We start from the raw sequence: 23,482 nt of genomic DNA, 5'->3' as shown, positions 1-23,482 counted from the left end.
GTGTATTCTTTCAAATGGTTTTGGATGGGCAAGTATGAGTAAGATGGATAAAGAAAATGACAAAGGAAAAGAACAGTGAGATTTTATTTCCTTGGCCAAGTGGAAGTACAGAGATGTTACTTGCAGCACTTACTGTTCTTACCTTTTAGATCCCAACTCATCACAAATTACAGGATAACTACATCAGTGGTGGAATTTACCACACAACTTACATTTTCAAAATTATTTATTTTTCTTAAGAGTATCCCCACTTTACACAGGCTACGAACCTGAAGGAAACACATCTGCTTCTGAATGTTGTAATAGTATGTGTTTTGGGCAGTTCAAAGTCAAAGAAGTAGTCCTGAGATTTCAGATGTTAAAGCTTTCTCCACAGCCACATGTTCCTTTGATGTTTGGATTATTGAAAACAAATTCACTGGACAGCTTATCTTCTATATAGTCCATTTCAGTTCCTAGAAGTGTCAGCTGTGCCTTCTTCTCAATAAACACTCTAACCCCTTGAAGATAACAGAAAAAAAGAGGAATTACATACAGCAAAACCATCATTCCCTTTGAAATTCTCTTTTGCCAGGTGATTAAAAAAAAAGGAGCTAAATAAGAAGACTACCAGTATAACTTGGTTTCCCTGGTCTAATTTCATCACTGTTTTCACTCTACCTACAGAAGTTTGGCAACAGTCTAGAACCGTTACTTGTGTGTGGACATGCATGTCTGTATTGTGATGGGGGACAAAAAATAATGATACTGAGGAAAATAAGCTGTAGAACCTGTGAACGAATCTCAGCTTCAGTACACAATTCCCATGCATTACAGACAGTAAACCATTTCATACCCTTCTTAAAGTCTGTGAATCCAACAAGATGACCCAAAACTTTGAAAAAACAAATGTTCTTCTCTCAGAATGATTGGTTTTTCCCCCCCCCCACACCAAATGTTTTTCTGCTGCATCAGAAACTCACCATCTTGAACTACTTCTTCATCAGAGTCTCCTTTTGATTTTGTATACTCTAATGTGTAAGAAAGTCCATTGCATCCCCTTGTACGAACACCCACTTTCACACCCACCTAAAAAAAAAGACAACAAAAAGCCACCACCACATGCATGACTTCTCTTTTAAAACATATTGTGGAACATCAAGTTAAAAAGTATGCAGAACAACAAAATGCTGACATTTATTATTCTTCACTGCCTTAATAGAGAAATGAATTACCTTAATGGATTAAGAGGTAACATGTTTTTCCTTTTACAGATTTGACTGCCAAGGTAAAAGAAAACATCAGATACTTCCTGCTGTGGATCAAGCCTTAAAGGATGTTAAAGTTTTGAAATAACACATTGTTGGCATCCTTGTAGGTACCGGGTCTCATAAAGACAGTCAAATTTCAAAGACAGTATTTTTGTGACTTTAAGTTGAAGTTTACTCAGATGCTAAATCAGGTACTACGTAAAGATTATTGATGGTAACATAATTATAAAGCTGTGAGACCAGACAAGGGCAGCTAACAGATTTTCACAGAACTCTTGTAATGACACCATCAGAAAATTTAATTCAAACTGAAGTTCTGAAAAAACTTTGATTTCGTCACTACCTTTATTGCCAGTTTCACCTAAAAAGCAATCCCTTCAAGTATGTATATTTGCTTACTGTTTTAATTGACCTTAAAAGCTAACCTAGTCAATGTTTGTAACACAGTATTCAACAAGTCTGACAAAAAGAGTATATCTGTAAGGAAAGTGCTGAGAAAAGGTTTTAATGAAATCGAAAACTATCTGTGCACAACAATCTTTCAGAAGTATCTGTACCACCTTCCACACACCAGTGCTTCATAACTGAAGAGGCAAATTTTGTTATCTATCTCTGTAATCAATGTTATGATAAAAATGTATCAAAACATATCGCCTGCCATCAAATGGGCTCTCAGACAAACTACATCTGATCCTTTCAGACTAAATACCTTTCTCTACAGGAACTGCTACCAGTAATGTGCTGGAAAATGTAAACACCATTCATGGCAAGGGAATGACTGACCATGTAATTTGTAGGCCCAAGGCCTCCTTAGGATGGTTTTAAAACATTAGAACAAATAGTCTAATGAGTTGCAGATGCGCAGGAAGCAAAACAAACAATGGGTCTTGTAGGAAAGAGAAAAGAGAAATAATTCTTCTTGTAATAGTAATACTTACAGTAAAGAAAATCTAATGCTTTTTTTTACAAAGGAAGACTGTGTCTTTTTTTACAAAGGAAGGCTATAAAGGAAGACTCTGTGTGTCTTTTGCTGAAGAAGAAAAGATGACAAGCTCAATTAGTTATTTGGGGAAACACTGATTACATGAAAAATACATTGTCTGGCAGGTTTCCTAAGAATTAGATGTTTTCTAATGCATATGAATATAACTTTATTATTGTATACTTCACAGTGAGAATTTCTAAAAGAACTTAAATTACTTCTTAATATCAACAACTGAAGATCTCTTTCCCCTCTAGAAGTCACCACTGTGCCGTACTAAAAGGCTTCATTAAAATGTAGCTCCAAAATATCTGAAGCTTAAAACTTCTTCAGTTTTTTTAATCTCAACAGTAACTGTACAGTGAAATGTCATTACAGTTGGTTATTTCCTGCATTTCATTTCATTCCTGCATTTCATTTTATAACAAAATGAAGCTTGACAGAGAATTGCATTCCCCTCCAAAAAAAAAGATGTCAATATCACTAATGAGCACCTCAGTGTTTATTTCAAACTTCTAAGTTAGCCAGAAATCGTTTGCAATCATGAGCTGAGCTGTGCTAATACCTTAGCACAATGTACAGACTGACTCTGTCTATCTATACTTACATGCTCAGGTTTATCTTTCAGAAGCTCTTTTATCTTCTGAACAGCAGATGGAGTCTGAAAGACAGAACCATACACATAAATTTGAAATTATTCTGTTTGTTTATTTGCTGTGTTTGCATGTATTAAAGTGTGCAGTGTACTTAATTTCACTGTAAAAAAATTTTATTCCAACTCTGTGTACTCAGATTTTCTTAGTTTACATTTGTCTTCCATCTGCAAAGTCCCCCTTCAGCATTAGCCACCTATCAGTATTGACTATTCTGTGTTCTACTTGAAACTGATGCCTGTGTGTATCTGAAGATACACACTCTGCTGTAAAACAGATGTCTGTTGAAACTAATCCATATAGAACACAATAACTCTTCACTTGCCTCCTCACCCACCTCAAGAAACGCAGTGCTTAAAAGTAGGGGCTTTGGTTGTTAGAATCATAGAATGGTTTGGGTTGGAAGGGACCTTAAAGATCACCTTGATCCAACCCACCTGCTGTGTGCAGGGAACCTTCCACTAGACCAGGCTGCTCAATGCCCCATGCAATGTGGTCTTGAACATTGCCAGAGATGGAGCATTCACAGCTTCGCTGAACAATCTGTTTTAGTGCCTCAACACCCTCACAAAGAAGAATTTCTTCCATAAATCTAACCTAAATTTCCCTCTTTCAGTCTGAACCCTCTACTCCTTGTCCTATCACTACAGTTCCTGACAAAGAGTCCCTCTCTGGCTTCCCTGCAGGCCCCCTCTGGATAGTGGAAGGTTGCCATGAGGTCTGCATGTAACCTTCTCTTCTCCAGGCAGAACAGCCCCAACTTTCTTGGCCTGTGTTTGTAGGGGAGGTGCTCTGCTCCCGTTATCAACTTCGTGGCCTCCTCTGGACCTGCTCCAACAGTTCCATGTCTGTTTTGTGCTGGGGACACTAGAGCTGAATGCAGTACTTTGGTGGGGTCTCACCAGAGCAGAGTAGAAGGGCAGAATCATCTCTTTCACCCTGCTGGCCACACTGCTTTTGATGAGCCCAGGATATGACTGACTTTTTGGTCTGCAAGTGCACATTGCTGGGTCATGTCCAGCTTCTCATCCACCAGCACCCGCGAAGCTTCTCAATTAGGCACAGGAGGGCTTATGGCCTACTTCTCTCTTCCCATTATCCTAGAGGGTGACTTTACAGCAGATAAAATTCACTGTTCATGCAAATCTAGTTGTTGCAGAAATTCAAGAATACAACACAAGCATTAAAATTTCCATCACATGCCTACAAGTTTCTAAGACACTGAGGAAAGCAAAAGCATTAGTAAGATGAAGTTCTTACACTGAGCCGGCTTAAACATACAAAGCAAACCACAAACAGCCTTGCAGTAGAAAATTTTTTCTAATTACTGCTCCCACTCTTCGTTTGTTACAGAACCACTACTGAAAAGGCACCACCTGCTCTGACAAACGACTGAACTGTGTGCGCACACAATCTGCCCCTGCTCCTGGAGGGAACTGACTGTACTTTCCTCTGCACTGACCCCTCTCACGACCAATTAGGCTGGAAAAGACCTCTGAGATCATCGAGTCCAACCCATGACCGAACACCAAGTTTTAAAGCGTGGCCTCCCCAGTACGGCCGCTAGTACAGAATGCACTTCCTTTATTATTAACAACAGGACATAAATCCTTCGTGGAAACAACCTATTCGTCAGCTTTGGTAGGTAATGCATTTCCTTTTTAAAAAAATTTTAAATAAATGCATAAAATACACTTCCTGGGGTGCCTGTGCAACAAGGCCCCGTGCACGAAGGGCCGCTCTGGTCCTGCCCTGGGACTCCGCGGTTCCCCAGCCGGCGCGGGGGACCTTCTGTCAGCGGGATTAGCGAGGAGCAGCAGCCCCTGAACTCGAAGGGGGAAGGACAGCCCCCCCGGCCGCTCGCAGCACTCTCCTCCGAGCATCGCCCGCCGCAGGGGGGGCGGGGGCTCCGGCCCCGCCGGTCCCGGCCCGGCGCTGCCCGCCCAAGCAGCCCGGCCCCGTCCTCGTCCCCACTCGCCGTCGCCAGGGGCGGCCGCGCTCCCCGGACCGGGGGCGGGAGGCCGTGGCGCAGTTCCCGCACCCCTGAGGAGCCTCGGCCCCGGGCCCGCCCCGCTGCCCACCGGCGGCACTAACCAGGGTGAGAGCGGCGCGGGTCGCCTGGATCCTGCGCTTGCTGACGGCGCGCACCGTAGCGCGCACCACGGAGGAGGCCATGGCCCGCCGCCCTCGGCCATCAGCAGGGCCGCCCGCCCCACTGACGCCACCGCGCACAGCACCGCCCGCCGGGCCCGGCCCTGACGAGCGGCGGCTCCGCCCCCGGCCCGGGCGGGCCCCGCCGGCGGCGGGCTGCGCGCTGCGATAAAGGGCCGGCGGGTCGGACGCGCTGCTCTTCAGGGTGCACCCGCGGGGGACGCAGCGAAAACAGCTGTCTGGTGTCACGTGAAAAGGGAAGGTTTTTCTCGAATCCTTTAATGTTTGATTAGTCTGTCGGCGCCCCTGAAGGACTCACGTTAACTGATGATGGAATAACAGTCTTTATTGATACAGAACGTTAAGGGGTTGGAATTGACCTTAAAGATAAAATCCAGCCCTGGTATCCTGCCGTGGGCAAGGACACCATCCGCTAGACCAGGTTGCTGAAGGCCCTATCCAGCCTGGCTTTGAACATTGCCAGGGTTGAAACATCTGCAACCTGCTTGGGCAGCCTGTCCCAGCATTTCACCAACTTCACAGTAAAGAATTTCTTCCTAATATCTAACCTAAATTTCCCCTCTTGTTCTATCACTACAGTTCCTGACAGAGTCCCTCTCTGGCTTCCCTGTAAACCTCCTTTAGATACTGGAAGGTCACTCAGTTCTCCACACAACCTTCTCTTCTCCAGGCTGAACAGCCTCGACTTTCTCAGCCTATCTTGGAAGGGGAGATGCTCCAGTACTCTTACTAACTTCGTTGCCCTTTTCTGGACTTGCTCCAACGATTCCATGCTCTTAAGTTGGGGACACCAGAACTGTACACAGCACTCCAGGTGAGGTCTCACCAGAGAAGAGCAGAGAGGCAGGATTGTCTCCCTCAGCCTGCTGGCTATGCTGCTTTTGATGCAGCCCAGGATTCTAACAAGGCAAGTTTCAGTGGTTGCTGGTGATAATATCTGACTGCAAAAACGTATTCAAAGCAACCTATTAACGAGCTCTAATCCCAAAGAAAAGCTAGCTGAAGATAGTAATTCAGCGTGCATAGAACACTGTTCCTACCTGATAGGCATCCCCATGGGGGAAAAGATGGGTTCAGCCTGTTGACTGACCCCAAAAATTATGATGGAGTCTTCCCTAATTTCTCCCTATTCTTAACTCACTTTTGTATTATTTCCTTATGTTTAGGTAGAGCTTGAGTGACTCCAATCATACATCTTACTCAGTGAGCAGTGGTCATACCCTGGGGTGGATATCTCAGTTAGTACCTGAAATAACCTTGGGATGGGAAATGCATCAGTCCAAGGAGAATGATTTCACCATGGTTGCTGATTCAACAGTGGGATGTCTTCCTTTATCTCTCTTGGTTTTCAGCTGCCGTGCAGCTTATCAGCTAGAAAGTACCACCAAATTCCCTCCTGTGCCAGGGAGCATGGCTTACAGTGTCTCCGTTCTGCTCTACACACCATTTAGTCCTGATACTAGAGTTTTGAAGTGTAACAGGACTAGTACAAGAGAATGTACCATGGAAAATTACCTATAGCTGAGCCAAGCAATTTAAAGAAACTAGCCAAGCAAAGTAAATAAACAATGAAGAATGGGACCAAAACAGCCAGGTGGGCAACACCCATTTACTCTGTAACCAGGTGTATTGTCTTAAAGATGTTCATAAGGCAGTCACTTGGAACTTTGGGGGCTCCAGACAGAAATGACCACCAGAGACCCCTGGTGAAGCCACTGAGAGATCTTATAAGGATATATGCTAATAAGTGTTGGGAAATGTCATAATATGTAACAGGAATGCAGAGAACAAAAATTAATAATCATGTAATGCTGACATATCAGCTGTAGCGAAGATACCTCTGTGTGCACTTTGGGTTGGGATAAGGCTGTTTATTTAAAGCAAAAAGCAAACTGTAAGCTTATGTGCGCAAAAGTGAAGCGAAGTGAAAGATAGCAGGGTTTTTTCTCTACTTCCCATGAGCAGTGATGGTCAGACACTCCCGAGCAGCAGGGCTTCAGGACATGTGATGGTTCCTCAGCAGGCAGCCATTGGAGACAAGGAATGCCTGCCTTCCTGCTCCTTGCTTTAGCTTTTCTATCTGAGCTGACATCATATGGTATGGAATACCCCTTTTTGTTAGTTGGCCTACTTGGGTCCCCTCCCAGGATCTTGCCCTCAGCTAAGGAAGGAATGTTACAGTGCTGATGCTGTGCTCAGCAGTAGCCAAAACAGTGGTGTGTTATCGACACCCTTCTAGCTACCAATGCAAAGCACAGCACAGTGAGGGCTACTGTGAGGAAATGAACTCCAGCTCAGCTAAACCCAATATAATCACTCACAGTCTTTATGCAGGCATAAAGGGACAGAGTATGCAAGTGGCTCAAAAGAGGTCTTCTAAAACTATTTGTTTATTAGTATTTATTACTACATTTTATTAGTATGAATTTAGTTGTAAACTATTATCTTATTACTGTTACTTTTAATATAATTCCTTTTCTAGAAACTTTTTACTAATGCAGTGTGTCTATGTGCAAAGTTGCTCCCTTGAGAACATACTCTCATGAGGCAAACAGGGTATCTTCTATGTCAAGAATTGTTATGAAGAACTTACAGGTCTCCAATTTTAATTTTCAATCTCCTATACTTTACAACTTAGTCCAGCAGATATATATGCTATGCCTCCTCAACTGCATTTCTTCTATGTCAGACATCCTGTAAATTATGACTGTGGTATTTAAAAACTTTTTAAACAAACAAGGGATTGCTTAATAGTTTAATGTCTGTAATATATATCCCAAGTTTAGGCATTTCACTTCAGGGCTCTGAGATTAGCAACTATATAGAATTAGTAGTTGCATAAGGAAACAGCATCTTCAAATGAGAAGACTCGTGGATCTGCAGAATGAGTTTTTATCCAGATGCAAGTTTAGAAATTTCACTGTTGAAAATGTCACCACTGAACTACAAAGTATCACAAAGATAAAAGGGTGAGTATACATAAATCTGATTATGTTTTTCTTTTAAAAATAACTTCTGTCTCTGAGATTAAGCCATAGTCCCCTAGAGGTTTACACAATTCATTCTCATCAGCAAAACTGGAACTCTGAACAAAGGGTTAAACAAAGCACACAGAATTCATGTCAGCCTTTTTTTTATATATATGAGTGAAAAACTACAATAATTAATTTATTTTGGAGGGAAGAACTGACTTTATTTCAGATGATGAAATATGCTATAGAAGACAAAGTTGGAATTATTGTCTCTTTGTTGCTGGCTAATATTTTGCTTGAAAATATGTTTAGAAAAGTACACAGAACAAATTCTTTGTGAAAGTAGTACATCTAGAAGTCCACAGATAGCTGACTTCAGATGGATGAAAACCAAAGCACGAGTTAGGATCCCAGTTCCTTAAGACCACTTTGGCAATTCTAGTTTTCAACTTTAATAAGAATAGATGGACAAGGAAAAAAAAATTGAACATGATATTTCTAAAACAAAGATAATTCTAATAACTCATCATTAATTTTACATTTATGTCAGGAACATTGAAAACTACAACCTCAGAAAAATTACAAGATCTTAAATCTGATTTTTTTTTTAATTTATTTCAGACTCATAAATTAACAGTGGTTTCCATTTTAACATGTAATTCATCCTTTCCTGAACAAGATAAAATGGTACATTACCAGTTCTGGAAGGACTTCAAGTAAAGCTCAAGTTCATACTACTAATGAATGTAAATTCTTGACTGGTACAAGGATTCTCTTCACATTCTATGAAAACGGACGTGTGTTTTTCCCCATTTGCCAAATATAATAACTCTATTCCTTAAAATACTTCTATTCCTTTTGTCTGTATCCCCAAGGCCTTGAAAAAGATTCTTAGCAGCAACAAAACAGGACAGACCTGTTTCTTAGTCTTTTTTTCTGCTTGAACACAAGCACAGCAGCAAATGAACTCCCATGAAGTCACAGAACAGAAAAAAACCTCACAAAATCTCAACGGCGCTCCTTGGCCAGGGATTGTTTTACTAGTGTCTATGTTTTCAGTTCTCTACAGAAATTAAAGATAATGTACCAATCTACAAACATTTCAAACACTTACACAAGGATTCAATAAACAATTAACATTAATAAATATAATTTGCTCCTTCAAAAAAATTAATTTTTGAAGAAAATATAATTTATTTGGCTTGCACACAATTTTAGTGCAGTTTAAGATGGTCAGGTGGAACAACAAAACGTTGAAACCAGTTCATTTTAGTACCTGCCCTTTTCTAGATGATTTACCTAGTAAACAAATACAAAACATCACGGCTTTCTATTAAAATGTTTAAACAATCTATTTAAGAGCAGGGTTCCATATTAGAATCCACAGTTGCTTGTACAAGCAATCTAAAATAAAACTTAAGTCGAATGTTGTCTGTGCTGCTGTCCTGTGAATCCAGATGCTTTAGCCAAGGACATTTCTTTTAAACGAATGATGGGCCTGTACTGCAATTTACCAGGGCTTAATAACCCTCATGATTCTTGCTGGGTCTTCTTCTGTGAGGCTTTTCCCTGAGTCATGTATTTATTGGAAAGGCTGCCTAAGATTGGGAGGAAGAAAGCATCACACTTTAAAGGTATTGTTTTTTTCTTTCTTTTTTTTAAAAAAGACAAGGCATAAACCAACTGAAAGAATCAGAAAGGAGATAATTACTGTTAAGTCAAACTATAATGAAAGGACACACAGATCAATTTTAGATCATTACCTGCTGAAGGACAGTAAGAAATATTAAAATACAAAATTGAAAATCAGCATTTTTTTCAACTAAACACCTAGTGACAGATCACTTTGTGTTAAAAATCCCCAAACATAGATTTGAAAAAGCCTTGCGGTGAAGACAAAATCCACTGTGTCTTCCCAACAAAACTGATAATTTGAGATAGTTAATTGCAGTAAAGTCTTTACAATTTTTGGAAAACTAATTAGGTCTCCCTTCAGCTGCCTCAGTAGAGATTTGTATATTATAAACCCAAGCTGCTAAAAGGTTTGCAGAGTTGTACTAGAAACTCAAAATAATTGAAAAAAACAGTTGTTTTTAAAATCTTCATTGTACCTGTTAATAAGTATGTGAAATTACTGTAAGGAAGTTACATTTGTAATCATGCATCTGAAGCAAAACATCTCTGATCCAGAAAGAATACATAAAGGCCTTTATAATATAATCTCACTACTACTTTTAAATGTAATTCTAACTTGTTTGCATTTTGGCAGCTCAGACCAAGGATGTAGTTTGATTGTCTCTCCCAAGTTATTTTATCATGTATAATTCTAGACAATTACTCTGAGGAAAATGCCCAAGAAAGCACTCCATGTTTTGTCCCTGAACAACCAAAGAACCCCATCTGTGCCAAAACAGGAAAGAGATATTGATAAAAACCCACCATATCCTTCACAATAAAATAAGTGCACAGAATTTTTATGCCCAAGTTTTGCTTCCAAAACAAAACTTAAAAATTGTACATGTTTCCAGCTGAAAAAAAAAAAAAAGGTGTCTTCAATCTATCCAGACTGCCACTATGTTCAGCAAATTAGGCAGAGCTTCCATATGGAGTGATGGAGAATCATATAATTATAGAATAGTTTGAGTTGGAAGGGACCTCTAAAAGTCATCTAGTCCAACTGCCCTACCATGAGCAGGGACATCTTTAACTAGATCAGGTTGCTCAGAGCCACACCCAACCTGACTTTGAATGTTCCCCAGGATTCGGCATCCACCACCTCTCTGGGCAACCTGTGCCAGTGTTTTACCACCCTCATTGTGAAGAACTTCTTCCTTTAATCTCATCTTAAAGTTGACTCTCAGTTTTAAACCGTTACCCCATGTCCTATCGCAACAGTCCCTGCTAAGAAGTTTGTCCCCACCTTTCTTACAGGCCCCTTTCTATAACTGAAAGGCCAAAATAAAGTTTTCCTGGAGCCTTCTCTTCTCCAGGCTGAACAACCCCAACCTACTCAGCCTGTCCATAGGAAAGGTGCTCCATCCCTCTAATCATTGTTGTGTCCCTATTCCGGACTCGCTTCAACAGGTTGATATCCTTCCTGTGCTGGGGACCCCAGAGCTGGATGTAGTGCTCCAGGTGAGTTCTCACCAGAGCAGAGCACTGCCCTCAACCTGCTGCCAACACTGCTTTTACACAGTTTCTAAACTGAAATGAAGAGATACAAACCTGACTGGGGACTCAAAAACACTTTTCCTTTTTGTTTCTTTTTTTCTTCATGTATAAGCACTCCCTATAAAAAACATACACACATCAACAAAATTGAAATATGTCATTCCACAACATAAAAGGTTTTCCCTGAAAGTCATTCTTAATTACTTTATATGGACTTTAAACCATATAAAAAATTAAAGATCAAACAAAAGGGACACTTGGTGTTTACCTGATTTAATCTACCAGCATGTTTGACAGTACTGGGCAAAGAAGGGGATCCACACGACACTTCTGGTTTTGAGCCACCTGAAAAAGTCATAACAATGAGTTGCTAACTTGAAACTAGTTTCCATTTCGGATATCATAAGAGAAGAATATCAAAATATTTGCAATCTAGAATCACAGAAAATAGAAGGTAAGACAGTGTAAATTTCCTTAATTTTATAACATGGAAAACTGACACAGGTGACATGTTAGGAACCCACCCAGAACCAGGGAACTTAGAATGAATGAAGATATGGTGATAAGTGAATTGTCCGTAGTCTTACAAAATGTAGCAGATCAAAGAGCAAAGTCTGACCTCTCAGGTTCATTTGTTCATAGTACTTTATTCAACTAGAGAGAACACTTCAGGCACTAAGCAAGCAATGTAAGACAAAGCCCAACCTATAGCAATTCCTTTCAAATTCAAATACAGAAATTCCCAAAATTCAGGTAACAAACAAAAACGCCTACTCCAGAATTTATTATTTTAGACATATATACTGTACAGCCTAAGCACAGTTCCCCTATGATGAATGCTAAAAACCATTAACTACAACTCAGGCATATTCCCCTCCACCTTAGCAAACTCAGTATCATGGCAAACAGAATGGCAGAAAGAAAAGCTGAACGAGACAAGGTCAAAGATAAACAAACTCAAAAGTTAAATTTAGACTTGACATACACCTTCAAAAGGTCAGAGGCTGAATGAAGCATGACTTCAATTTTTAAACATCTTTTCTGAACATCCAATACTTCTAGAGGTCTATCAAACTAGGAATCCTTCTAAATACCTTCACAGTTCTGAATATATTTGTACCACTTTTCTCCCTCTTCCAGTATTTTAACATAGTGTTATGCCCTCTTTCACTAAATACATCTGATTATGAAGGGTCTCCTGACCTAAGCCAGACAGAATGTTTTTGCTAGTAGAGAAAAGCTGGTTTGAAAAATGTTTATACACAAGATTCCTATCTGTTCCTTTAAGAGGTCAAGCCATGAGTAATCTGTAATTCCAGCCTGAATTTAAATGGACTTAGGTTTACCTACAGGGAACTGTGACACAGTGCTCCTTTGGAACCTAACCACAAATACTATCTATTGTCTTAAGCCTCAGTTTTATCTAAGAAAGATATTCCTTCACAACACAGATGATCCAAATTATTTAAAGGATGACTTAGATACTGCTAAGCAGAAGTATTTCATTTTTTCATTCAAGTCTGTCAGTCAGGATCTGTAAGACGGACTGCTGTATCCCTCCAACTGCTGAATTGGCAGAAATATTCTTTATTTTATTTAATTCACAGTATTCCATCTGAGCAATCTGTATACTTTCATACTGACTTCAGGTTCATATGGAATAATTCTGGTTTAGGTGATGTGAAGAGCTACATAATGCTAGCTTTTGTTGCAATTATGATGTACTGGAATAGAAGCTGTAACCTGAAATGTTAGCAAGCTCATATATTGTGACAACACCGGAAGCAATTTCAACATAACTGATACTCATACCCTTTTCATTACAAATATCTGCTAAGGGAAACCATACCAGATCCCCTGGGATGCAGCAAATTTCTGAATGAAAGGTGAAGATGAGGAGAAAAGAGGTTAAATGTGACTGCATTTAAATAAAAAAAGATAGCATTTACATGATGCCTTTCAAGGTAAAAACCTTACCTGTTAGTCAATCCTCAAAAAATTACCAAAAACCTATAAGCGCTGTTTAAACTACTCAGCCTGATCTGTTTCATACCTGCAACTCCTTTATAGTGTGGGCATTCCTTTTTAATATGACCTTCTCTTCCACAGATAAAACAACGTTTTTCTCTTAAGTCTCTGTCTTCCGGGCGCTTCCATTTCTCTGCTGATTGCTTGGGAGTTTTCTCCCTTCCAGTTTCCACTATTACCCTTGCTACTTTCCTCTTCTGAGGTGTACATACATGCAACTTCCCCTCCTTGATTGAGCTCTCCTTTTCTGTTGATTTATTATGCATTTCTTTGTCCTCTTTGCTTCTTTTCTCCTTGACTTCAGCATACCTCTGTGTACCTTCATAATCACGACGCCGTCTTAGTCTGCAGAAGCAGAGAAATGCTGCAGAGTTCACAGGCCTTACATTCATACACAGAGTCAAAAAAAACAGAATGAAAAACCACGTGCTGTCCACAGACAACAGTAGTTTTTCAGTGGGTTAAATAAAGTGAATTCATGTACCTTTCCCTTTGACTCTCTTACCAAACAGTGCTACACTGATGTAACATATATTTATAACTTAACCTTACAATTAGATGACAATACAGTCCTAAATTCTAATAGTTATAACTCGAAAAGTATAAACATGACTGAAAATCTGGGCGCTCAAGTTGCAGACAGTGGAAGAAAAGACACACGAAGCAAAATGCCAGCAAAGTGTAAAAAAACAGGGCTGCTGTTCTATTTTTTTTCCTATTTGTACAATTTGATCAAAACTCAGTTCCTTCCTTCTGAACCTGTGCATATTCACTCTAAAAGTAGAGACTAATGCCTATTGGGATTAGCTTCTAACATTCTATGTAACTTAAAGATCTAGCAGTGGGGAAACAGCTACCACTGCCAGACTTGTTTCATCTAACATCTTTCCTTATACATGACCTAGAGAAGGAGACATCAGTGAAACCTCCAAGACTGAAGATGTTACTAGGCTCCTCTGGTCATGAGATGCAGTGCTAATTGCAAGCAACTTGAAAATACTTCACAAAACTGAATGAACAGGCAAAAGAATGGCATGAACGGGCAAAAGAATGGCATGAGCTTCAAGTCTCACCTCAAGCTGTTAAGTCTCACCTCTGCCTGGTAAGATCATGGAGCAGATCCTCCTAGAACCTATTGCTAAGGCATGTGGAAAACAGACAGGCAAATGGTGACAGCCAACACACCTTCACTAAGGGCAAATTATGCCTGACAAATTTGGTAGCTTTCTATAAGAGGGCTACAGAGTTGGTGGGTAAGGGAAGAGTGGCTGATATCATCTACCTGGACTTGTCCAAAGCATTTAGCACTGTCCCACACAACATACTTGTCTCTAAAATGGAAAGACATGGACTTGACAGATGGACCACTCACTGGATAAGGAACTGGCTGGATAGCTGCACTCCAAGCATTGTGGTCAATAGCCTGGTGTCCCTGTGAAGACCAGCTATGGGTGGTGTTCCTAAAGGTCTGTATTTGGACCAATATTATTTAACATCCTTATTAGGGACATAGCAAGTTAATGGATGACTAAAAAGAGATTGGCTTCAAACAGATACAAGAAAGTATTACTTTACACATCGGTCAGAACTCTTATGGAACTGGTTGCCACAAAAGACTGTTAAGGAAACCAGGACAATCAGGTTCAGGAAAAAAAACCCAAACAAACAACTAAAAGGACGAAATCATAAAACAAATCCAGTCCACAAATGAGCATTACCAGACCAGGGCATGTATATGCTCTAACATCTCTTATACAGCAACTGCAGATGCTGAGGGAATAAGTAAGAAGAGACTACAGAAAACAGACAACTAGTTTGCACTCCATAGACAGCACCCCTATTGCAATGAATGGACAGAGGACTCAAATGTATCAGTGGTTTTACCCGCTAAGGCATTTCTGTTCTTAGATGCATAATCCCACGTACTTTCCCTCTAATGTTTTGTTGAACATAGCTGAGTATGTGCAATGAACTGGTGTTTCACTTTAGAATGCAAGATTAAAAATCCACGTGAGATAGTAGTTTAGACATTTTGCACCACCTTCAGCACTCTTTAATTTCAAACTATCATCAGCTACTGTACTTGCATTTGCTGAAGTTGAGTAAATGTCCAAATTAATAGTCTCAAGAATATAAGTTCACAATTCTCTAATGTGGAATAGAACAGCTACTTCATTCAACCCAATGTATTTTTTTATTTAGGTGATTTTTAGTTACAGCTTTTAACATAGATAGACTTTAAACAATGGTTAGATTTTGCCATCCATCTTACAAGTGAGCATAAAGGCTTTTTCAAGATTTCATTCTTTTTAAGTTTTATTTGTCAGTTTTCACTATTTTATAGACATGAAGTCTTTAAAGAGATTTGTCTAAACTAGAAAACAAAATGAAACGATCAGTTTCAAGTTTAGACATTTCATAACAGGAAGAGCAACAAAAGCCATATAGCCAATTTATCTGTTGCAAAAAGAAAATTGTTGAATATTTGACATGTGGTTGTTCAGGGTCAGGAAACATTCTCTTGGATATAAAACAGAACATTGTTCTCATATGTGTGTGCTTACAAAAAATAATGCATTCTTGTTTTGCTTTTTGACATGAATTACAGGATTCTGTGAACATGATAAAATTGTGTCTTGCTGGCAGCGCAGAGTTCTGGTAGTAGATGCTATTGAATAAAAAAAGTATAAAATGCATCCATGAATGCTTTTCACAGAACACAGTTATTGAGCTCTGCTTTTCTCTTTGACTACTCCTTTCCTATATAATGAAGTGCAGAGTCAGCATTGCTACCTTAAGCTAAACAGTTTTGCAACAATACCATCCACCACTGCCAAAATTGGTACTGATACATCTTAATTTCAACAGTGAAGGAAATAATCTGTAGTATGTACAAGTTTTGCTTTAGCATTACTATTCTAATCTTTCTCAAATAAACCTAAGGGAAAAAAGTTACACACAGACACCAATACTACACTCACTTTCGTCTCATGGGACAATCTTTCATGAAATGGCCAATTTTACCACAAGTTCTGCAGCATCTATCATTTGGTGCCAATTCTCCTTCTGTTAGTACCTCGGGATCAAAAAAGTACTCCTGTAGAAGAAATCATGCATTTAAAATGAAAATCCATACACTTGGGAATAAAGACAGATACGCAGACTGTTAAAACAACAGTAAGAGCTACAGAAAAGAATAAACTTGGTGCCTGCAGCTGAACCCTGAAAGACTTGTGAAGTTAACTGGCCACTGACCTCTTCTTTGACAGGCAGCCTACCAACCAGGTCTGCATGCTCTTTTATAAAACTGCAGTTTTAAGAAATGGTGGTTTTGATCTGGATTAAAATACGTAAGTCTGTACAATGAAACTGTGACTTGACTAGCATTCTGCTTACCAACATATTTTACATGCAAATAACATTAAAACAGTACTCATCAATAACTCACATAAAGGTTTTTAGAGTACTGTGGAAATGTAAGAGAAATAGTTTAAAGTAACTCTACTCCTGCTAACAGTAAGTTACACGCCAAAAAGCACACACATACTCCTCTTAGAAGAACTTACCATTTTTGATGGGTATTCTTTAGGAAATATTTTTATAGGGGTACCGAACACCCTTCTGCCATTGATAAAAGCCTTCATTATAAAATTTGTCACTGGGGAAGAAAAAAAAAAACCAAACTGAAATACTCATCTAAATATCAAACCAGAAAGTAAAATGACATCTAAGACAAGATTTCCACTTTGTAACCGAAATTGTTAACAGAAGACTTACTTTTTCTTGACAATCCAGCTCCAAGATTGTGGTTCAAATCAAAGGGATCTGTAGAAAAAACATGACAGGCATCACTAAGTCCAGGGCAAGATCGGTAAGGCAAATGAACAACCCAAGGCAACTATTCCAGATGCAGAATTAAGACAGTGAAATTGATCTGTTCACAGATCTACTGGGAACAAATTAAGTCCATGGACAAAGGATCACAACTGTCCAGCTGTGAACCAACTGAATTATTGTAAAAGAGTAAGCTGAACGTGCAAGCAAGAGAACAGAAATTCTTTCCATGAAAGTGAAATGGGCCAGAAAATGATTTACAGAACACTTCTAAAATGTGTCACTGCATTTTCTTGTCAGAGACCATAGTGTAATATTTAACAGTGTAATCATACACAGGGTTAAATAAGTAATGTAAATATGGGCTCAGCTAAACTTAGTATTTTTGAGAAAACCTCAACTGCATTACAATTAATTGCTTTATCAAAGCATTTCCTTAAATCTATTTTTCTGTCAGTTACTGTCATAATGAAAAGTATGAAGTCTGCTATGCAACTTCTTTTCAGTAGCAAAAAAACCCCTTAAGCACTACCAAAACTGAATCGCAATTTTGTGATGATTTCAAAACAGGAGCAAATAACTTATAATCTAGTAACAGCAAAATAAATAAGCCTTATGAGAAAACCAGAATTTTCAGGTGGGCATTAAAGAAATTCATATATTCACAAACTTCATATGCTTTTACCTTCAATTACAATATATTTTGAAGTCCACTGCTTCTTGAAAGTTGTGAGCAGATTTTTTCTCCTAATGCAGATGACATGCTCTTTAAAATCAAATTCTTCTGTGTAGAACCGGAGAAGTCCCAGCCACAGTTGCCCAACAGATTCAGTGTTTTTGCCATAGTCTGGCCAAACAACTGACTGAAAATGACAGAAATATTTTTATGTCCAGTATTTACATTAAGCAGAATAATTTCCATAATTTCCAAACTCAAACAATATAAGTCTTATTTTATAAAGAAACAAAACTGATTTATACCAGAATACTTCCTTTCATAATTGGTATTAATAATCCAATAGTGATTTTAAATGGTATATTTTTTTATTTATTAAAAACAAAAGTGGACAACTAATAAAAATTCTAGCATTAGGTTTTGCCTGTATAAAAAAGAATTTATTAATTCCCTTTATGTATCTATATTATAAAATAAAATTATTCAACAGGATTAACTAGCTTTGACCAGATATACAGAGAGTATTTTTAAGAGTTATCTCCAATCAGTGAGACATACAGAGCGACTAATCATCATGAACATCCTTTTGATCTATTTTTTCAGATTTTGGAGATTGTATTTTCACAGATGAATTACAAACAACTATATTCTAAAAGCTTTACAGCAGAGAACTGGGATTTCAAAGCAGAAGTTCCTCTACTTCCACTCCTATATTTGTTGTTTTTTCAGTTGTGATAAGAGTAGCTTGTACAGTGCTGCATTTTGGATTTAGTATGAGAATAATATTGACAACACGCTGATGTTTGAGTTGTTGCCAAGTAGTGCTTAACCTGAGTCAAGAACTTTCCAGTTTCCCCTGCTCCGCCAGCCAGCAGGTGCACAAGAAGCTGGGAGGGAGCACAGCCAAGACAACTGATCCGAACTGGCCAAAGGGACATTCCGTACCGCAGAACATCATGCTCAGTATATAAACTGGGAGGAACTGGCCAGGAAAGCCCCATGGTTGCTGGGGGATGGGCTGGGCACTGGTCAGCGGGTGCTGAAAACTGTACTGTGCATCTCTTGCTTCTCTTTGGTTTTATTCCTCTCTTTTTTAATTACTATTATTATTAATAGTAGTGGTAGTATTGTAAGTATTATGAGTATTTTATATTGTTTCAATTAACAAACTGTTCTTATTTCAATCCACAGTTTTTTTTTCTTTTGAGTCTCCTTCCTACTGGGAGAGGGTGGGGGGAATGAGAGATTGGCTGTGTGGTACTTAGTTGCTAGCTGGGGTTAAACTACGATACTCAACCACTATATTTGGGAACAATGTCTTTAAAAGAAATTTCTTTTCATTTGCCCAGCTACAGGTAACAGCATTTCCAATTAGCCTGATTTACTTACCAACTCCTCTATCTTATCAAAGAAATATATGTTCCAGCCATCAACTAAAATTTCAGGCTTTTTTGGTTCTTTGTAGATCTGAAAGTATAATATTAAAACCCATTAGAAGAGCCCCTCATATTCAGCACTGACATTCTTCTGGTCAATACTGTGTACAGATATGCGTTTCTTTCCAATATACCGTACCTCTTGAAGAACAGGGATGACAGGTGGATTTCTCTGTTGAAGAAAATAAAGCACCATAAGAGTGTATGCATAAGATGACAGGCTACCTCGAGATGCATCTCCAATGTCACACATCTAGAAAAAGAAACATGATTTGTATCTTTCATGGTTATCACTCCTTGCTGCAGGCACTACTGCTTTCAAATGTCTGAAATATACTTACTTTTGTGAAGACTTTCATTGTGTAACACAGATATTTTACTCTAGGATCAATAGCTGCATAAGATGACAGAAGTCTTGTGTTATGCAAGGCCTACAAAAATAAGAAAGTCATATAGAAAACACCAGAGTTCTGAAGACATTAAGGAAATAAGCTGAAAACACAAAAAACAAAAACTCTAAGTTGTGTCCTCAAGAAATGCAGATGTGAAGCCCTGCAGAGTAGGAACATAGATTAAGAAAGGAAGCATTCCACCATGAGGTTATCACCTGCTCTGTTAAAAAGCCAATCAACTTCCTTAATCTCTGTGGATGTGGTACCAAGCAGCACTCACAGAACAGTATTTCAAAACAAGAAGTATTGATCTACTACTGCAGTTTAATATTTGGTAGAAGGTAAATTCTTGAACCAAGAGTCAGTCCAGAAACGTGAGACTCATATGGATGCATAACTTCAAGAAAACTTTCAGACTTACTTAGTGGTTGAGGTGTATTCCTAAGACTGCTCTTGAACTCATACAAAATCTTCAGAAAGCTTAAGAACTGGCTTTGAGATTTAACTTTCCTTTGTTTCAAGGAACTGGCTTTCAAAATTTAGAGATAATGAAATAAACAAAACCTGGTTTTAAAATATTTGGCCAAAAATATGTTATAGTTCAGGCAAGCTGGGTTCAAAATCACTACTTCAGGTCTCAAGGCTAGGCAAGAGCCATGATGGGAAGTGGAGTGTAAAAAGGCTGAGGTTACATTATTTTCTCTCATTTACAGAAAGACTTAGACACTTAAACCACTATTTCTTACTCTTAGTGAAGAACTAACAGATTTTCTTAGAAAAGTGACAACTCCAAAGTCACGATTGTAAAAAAGGAAAGTCAAGTAAAAAAAAAAAGGTTTTTTTTAAATATAAAACTGCAATAGCTAATTGGAAACAGTCACTCACTTCAACCTCAAGAAGGGGAGAGGGGGCGTCGTGAGGGGATCAGGGGGCACTGAGGGCATGAAGTGTTACTGGCGAAGATATGGAATGACACTGAGCTCCTTGTCAGTGATGACACAGGGAATGTGCAGCTCCCTGTGGGTTTGGGACAGGAATGTGGCACTGCATTGTACCAGGTGGATACACTGCAGCAAATCACATCTTCAGAAAAGGTCTCTGTTAACTCATAGCTCCAAGGATGCAGCTCAAGGGATGGCAACATTGTGGTTGTTGTTGACAGATCAGTGGCACTGCCAGACAGCACCAGGCTGCCTCTTCTGCTCCACATTCAGTTTGATACTAACCTGGATGTAGTTGGTATGTGTCAAGAAAAACAATTCCTAGTGGTTGGTGAGAAAAGTGGCAACTTCCATCTTATTCACATTCCATCCAAACAAACCTTGCTAACTAAGATTTTGGTTGAATATTCTTCAAGTGAAAAGGCTTACTTAAACCTCTTTATTGTAAAAGATATTGCAGATGCAAATGTTTATCACATGTTTGTTCTCACAAGCAATGGATGTTTCTGCATTATATGTCTCCCACTTGCTAAAACACAGGAAGCAAGGAGAAGATGGACATGACTATAGCAAAAAAATTACAAGGACAGATAAAGTCAACCTTCATTTCCACAGAGGAGCATTACAGCCTGGGCTGTCAGGATTCTGTGATCAGCAACCCAGTGAACAAGATCCATTTGATAACTGGGGGTTAAGGAGATCATGTGCTCTCCAAATGGGAGGTGGACACTACCAATGCCCTGGCGTCTCTTCAAAGTTTTGCTGATTCAAGTTTGGTCAAAAGTGCTGCAAAACTTCAAGTCCTTGACAATATGTTGTTTGTTTTAGATACAGAGAACATCTTAAGCATGTGGGATGTTTATTCTCTTACTCTAATTTGGGATTGGCCTTGAATACATATTGAAGAATTTCTTCTAACTACAGAATCAGATTCTTCTCAAGTCATGTGGGAAGGGCTTGCCAACCTTAAACTGATTGTCATGACAATACCAGATAACAAAATAGATCTGCGTTTTTTTGCTATAAAACATAAAATAAGAAAAGGAGATAACCTTACCAGAGTATTATATAAACTGATGTCTACTTCAAGACCACTTCTGACATGGAAAAATTTGACAATAGGGACTTTTGCAGTTGTTATAGGCAAGACATTTCTTAAACCTAGGACAAAATGTTTTATTACTGAATGACTACAGTACAGTCCTCATAGTATCAAATAACTTCTAACTGTAGCAAAAAGGCTACAGAATAAAATCTTAGTTGATACTAAACTTATGTTGGTCAGTTATGTTTTAATAGTGATTTTAGATATGTGTCAAACATGATCAATCTGCTAAAAATAATTTATACATTTAGCCCCCTCAAAAAACCAAGATCAGTCTAAATAAGCGAGAATATAATTTCTTTATAGCGAAATAAGCTTAAGAGAGAATTGACAGTTCACTCTAATTATACAAAATTAACTTGAGATCCACCAAAACAAGCACTAAGAAAGTCATGATTTCTTGCAGAAAAAACAGAATTCTCATTGCAAACTTGTATCAGAATATCTTTGACTATCAACTTACTACTCACTGAACATACAAATACAACATAACTACTAACTTGAAGCCTCAAATCTTAAATTGTTTGTTCTTATACATGTAGGTTATAAATATCTGTCCAATTCAGATGTGGACCTATTATAACCTCATATGCAAAAAAATAAAAAAATCCAAATGCTCAAAATATTTAATCTCACTCTTACTACTATTCCCTTCAATCTAATTATATCTTAAGGATTTTCATCTACAGTGCCCCAGAACATTCTCATTACATCAACCGAAGTCACATAAACAGAATCACTTATTTCAATTTTCCAGAAAGTTACCTGACTGTTTCTTGAGAACTTTTGCTAAATCTTCAATGATTCTGATGCAATCAAGTCCCTAAGACATTAAGAAAAAAAGTTGAAAGATTTATCTGCTCTATTTTAGCAAACCTTTTATTATGTGCCATTAAGCTTAAAGCTGTATAATTGAACATTTTGTGTTATACAAAATGTGTATATGTCTGAATACCAGAAATTGTTTCAAAATAGCATGTATCAACAGTAGACAATATATTAATGTAAGCTTTTAAAAAAACTGATATTAGGCATGAAGGGCCTAACAGTGCCCTTCCACTGTTTACCATTCCTAGTTGCTTATGCTCCAAAGCATGTTATTTATCCGCACAGATAAAACTAGAAGTGCAGAATTCAGAAGAAAACTGGCTACTGAAAGTTATTCTTAAACTAATGCTTAGATCAACAGCAAAAACCTTAAAAATAATCTGCCTTTGTGGCACCTTCTTCTAATATGAAAAGCTTCTATAAAATAATAAATTTGTTACACTAGATATACAATATAACAGTAAAATTTTGCATTTTTTTAACAACAAAACCAAAATACTTCCAAACTACCTCAGCTGTTTGCAGTCCATCTATGGTCATACAGATATCAAGGTCACTTTGTTTGAAGCCAAAGCCATTTTTTGAGGAGCCAAACAAATCCAGCTTGGTTCCTGTAAGAAATGTGATGTATAAATCAAGTTAAAATAATTATTACAAAACTACTCTCTGCTGCTTTGATTGTTTTTTTTTCCTTACCTTGCCATTGTTCCTCCCTACTGTGTTCTAGATATGAATACATAAAACCCCCCAAATTTAAATGAAACCCTTAAAAGACTTAGAACAGAAATTAATGTAATGAAACATGGCAATGCTGGTATAAATGCAACATTTATATGTCAAATCTTGAAAACTAAAGTGTTTATTATGTTGAAATTATATGTTTTCTTGGAAAACACTCAAATATGAACAGTCAAAAGTATAAATGTGAAGTTAGAATGGGCCTTTTTACCTGGGAAATCCTGTCTAATGAAGATTTCCAAGTTTTGTCTTATATATTCCCGAGCTTGATCCTCTACTATATTTGGAGCAAAATCATCTTAAA

The 23,482-nt window shown here is 38.4% G+C and overlaps 2 protein-coding genes and 1 long non-coding RNA gene across 7 annotated transcripts in view; 1 reads left to right on the top strand and 2 right to left on the bottom strand.

Annotated features, from left to right (window-relative positions):
- Positions 1-65: 65 nt before the first annotated feature.
- ISCA1 (iron-sulfur cluster assembly 1) lies at positions 66-5,161 on the bottom strand. The gene is made up of 4 exons (XM_051801516.1): positions 4,980-5,161; positions 2,840-2,893; positions 963-1,068; positions 66-500 (listed from the first exon to the last, which is right to left on the bottom strand). The coding sequence occupies exons 1-4, from the start codon at positions 5,058-5,060 to the stop codon at positions 352-354; spliced, it is 390 nt and encodes a 129-aa protein (XP_051657476.1). The 5' UTR covers positions 5,061-5,161; the 3' UTR covers positions 66-351.
- LOC127477320 (uncharacterized) lies at positions 4,385-16,303 on the top strand. Of its 2 annotated transcripts, XR_007906921.1 has the most exons (3): positions 4,385-4,526; positions 5,637-8,026; positions 14,134-16,303. It is a non-coding gene; the product is annotated as an uncharacterized LOC127477320 (long non-coding RNA). The 2 variants fall into 2 exon arrangements; XR_007906920.1 differs by lacking the exon at positions 14,134-16,303 and having other exon boundaries at positions 5,637-9,152.
- TUT7 (terminal uridylyl transferase 7) overlaps positions 8,832-23,482 on the bottom strand; it is a 34,053-nt gene continuing 19,402 nt past the window's right edge. For all 4 annotated transcript variants that reach the window (XM_051801331.1, XM_051801334.1, XM_051801332.1 and 1 more), the window contains exons 15-29: positions 23,390-23,476; positions 22,951-23,051; positions 22,378-22,435; positions 21,565-21,668; positions 19,516-19,605; positions 19,314-19,427; positions 19,128-19,205; positions 17,748-17,925; positions 17,006-17,053; positions 16,795-16,886; positions 16,210-16,325; positions 13,254-13,573; positions 11,469-11,545; positions 11,255-11,318; positions 8,832-9,627 (exon numbers count right to left, since the gene is read on the bottom strand). In XM_051801331.1, coding sequence (XP_051657291.1) covers positions 9,560-9,627; positions 11,255-11,318; positions 11,469-11,545; positions 13,254-13,573; positions 16,210-16,325; positions 16,795-16,886; positions 17,006-17,053; positions 17,748-17,925; positions 19,128-19,205; positions 19,314-19,427; positions 19,516-19,605; positions 21,565-21,668; positions 22,378-22,435; positions 22,951-23,051; positions 23,390-23,476 — 1,595 coding nt within the window. In that variant the 3' untranslated portion in view covers positions 8,832-9,559. The remainder of the gene's footprint in view (positions 9,628-11,254; positions 11,319-11,468; positions 11,546-13,253; positions 13,574-16,209; positions 16,326-16,794; positions 16,887-17,005; positions 17,054-17,747; positions 17,926-19,127; positions 19,206-19,313; positions 19,428-19,515; positions 19,606-21,564; positions 21,669-22,377; positions 22,436-22,950; positions 23,052-23,389; positions 23,477-23,482) is intronic.

This window comes from Manacus candei, unplaced genomic scaffold, assembly GCF_025592945.1.
Source record: "Manacus candei isolate 608988 ecotype Guabito, Panama unplaced genomic scaffold, ASM2559294v1 h1tg000051l, whole genome shotgun sequence".
Lineage (NCBI taxonomy): Eukaryota > Metazoa > Chordata > Aves > Passeriformes > Pipridae > Manacus > Manacus candei.
Note: the sequence above shows the minus strand (reverse complement) of the source record. Positions and strands in the feature narration are given on the sequence as shown.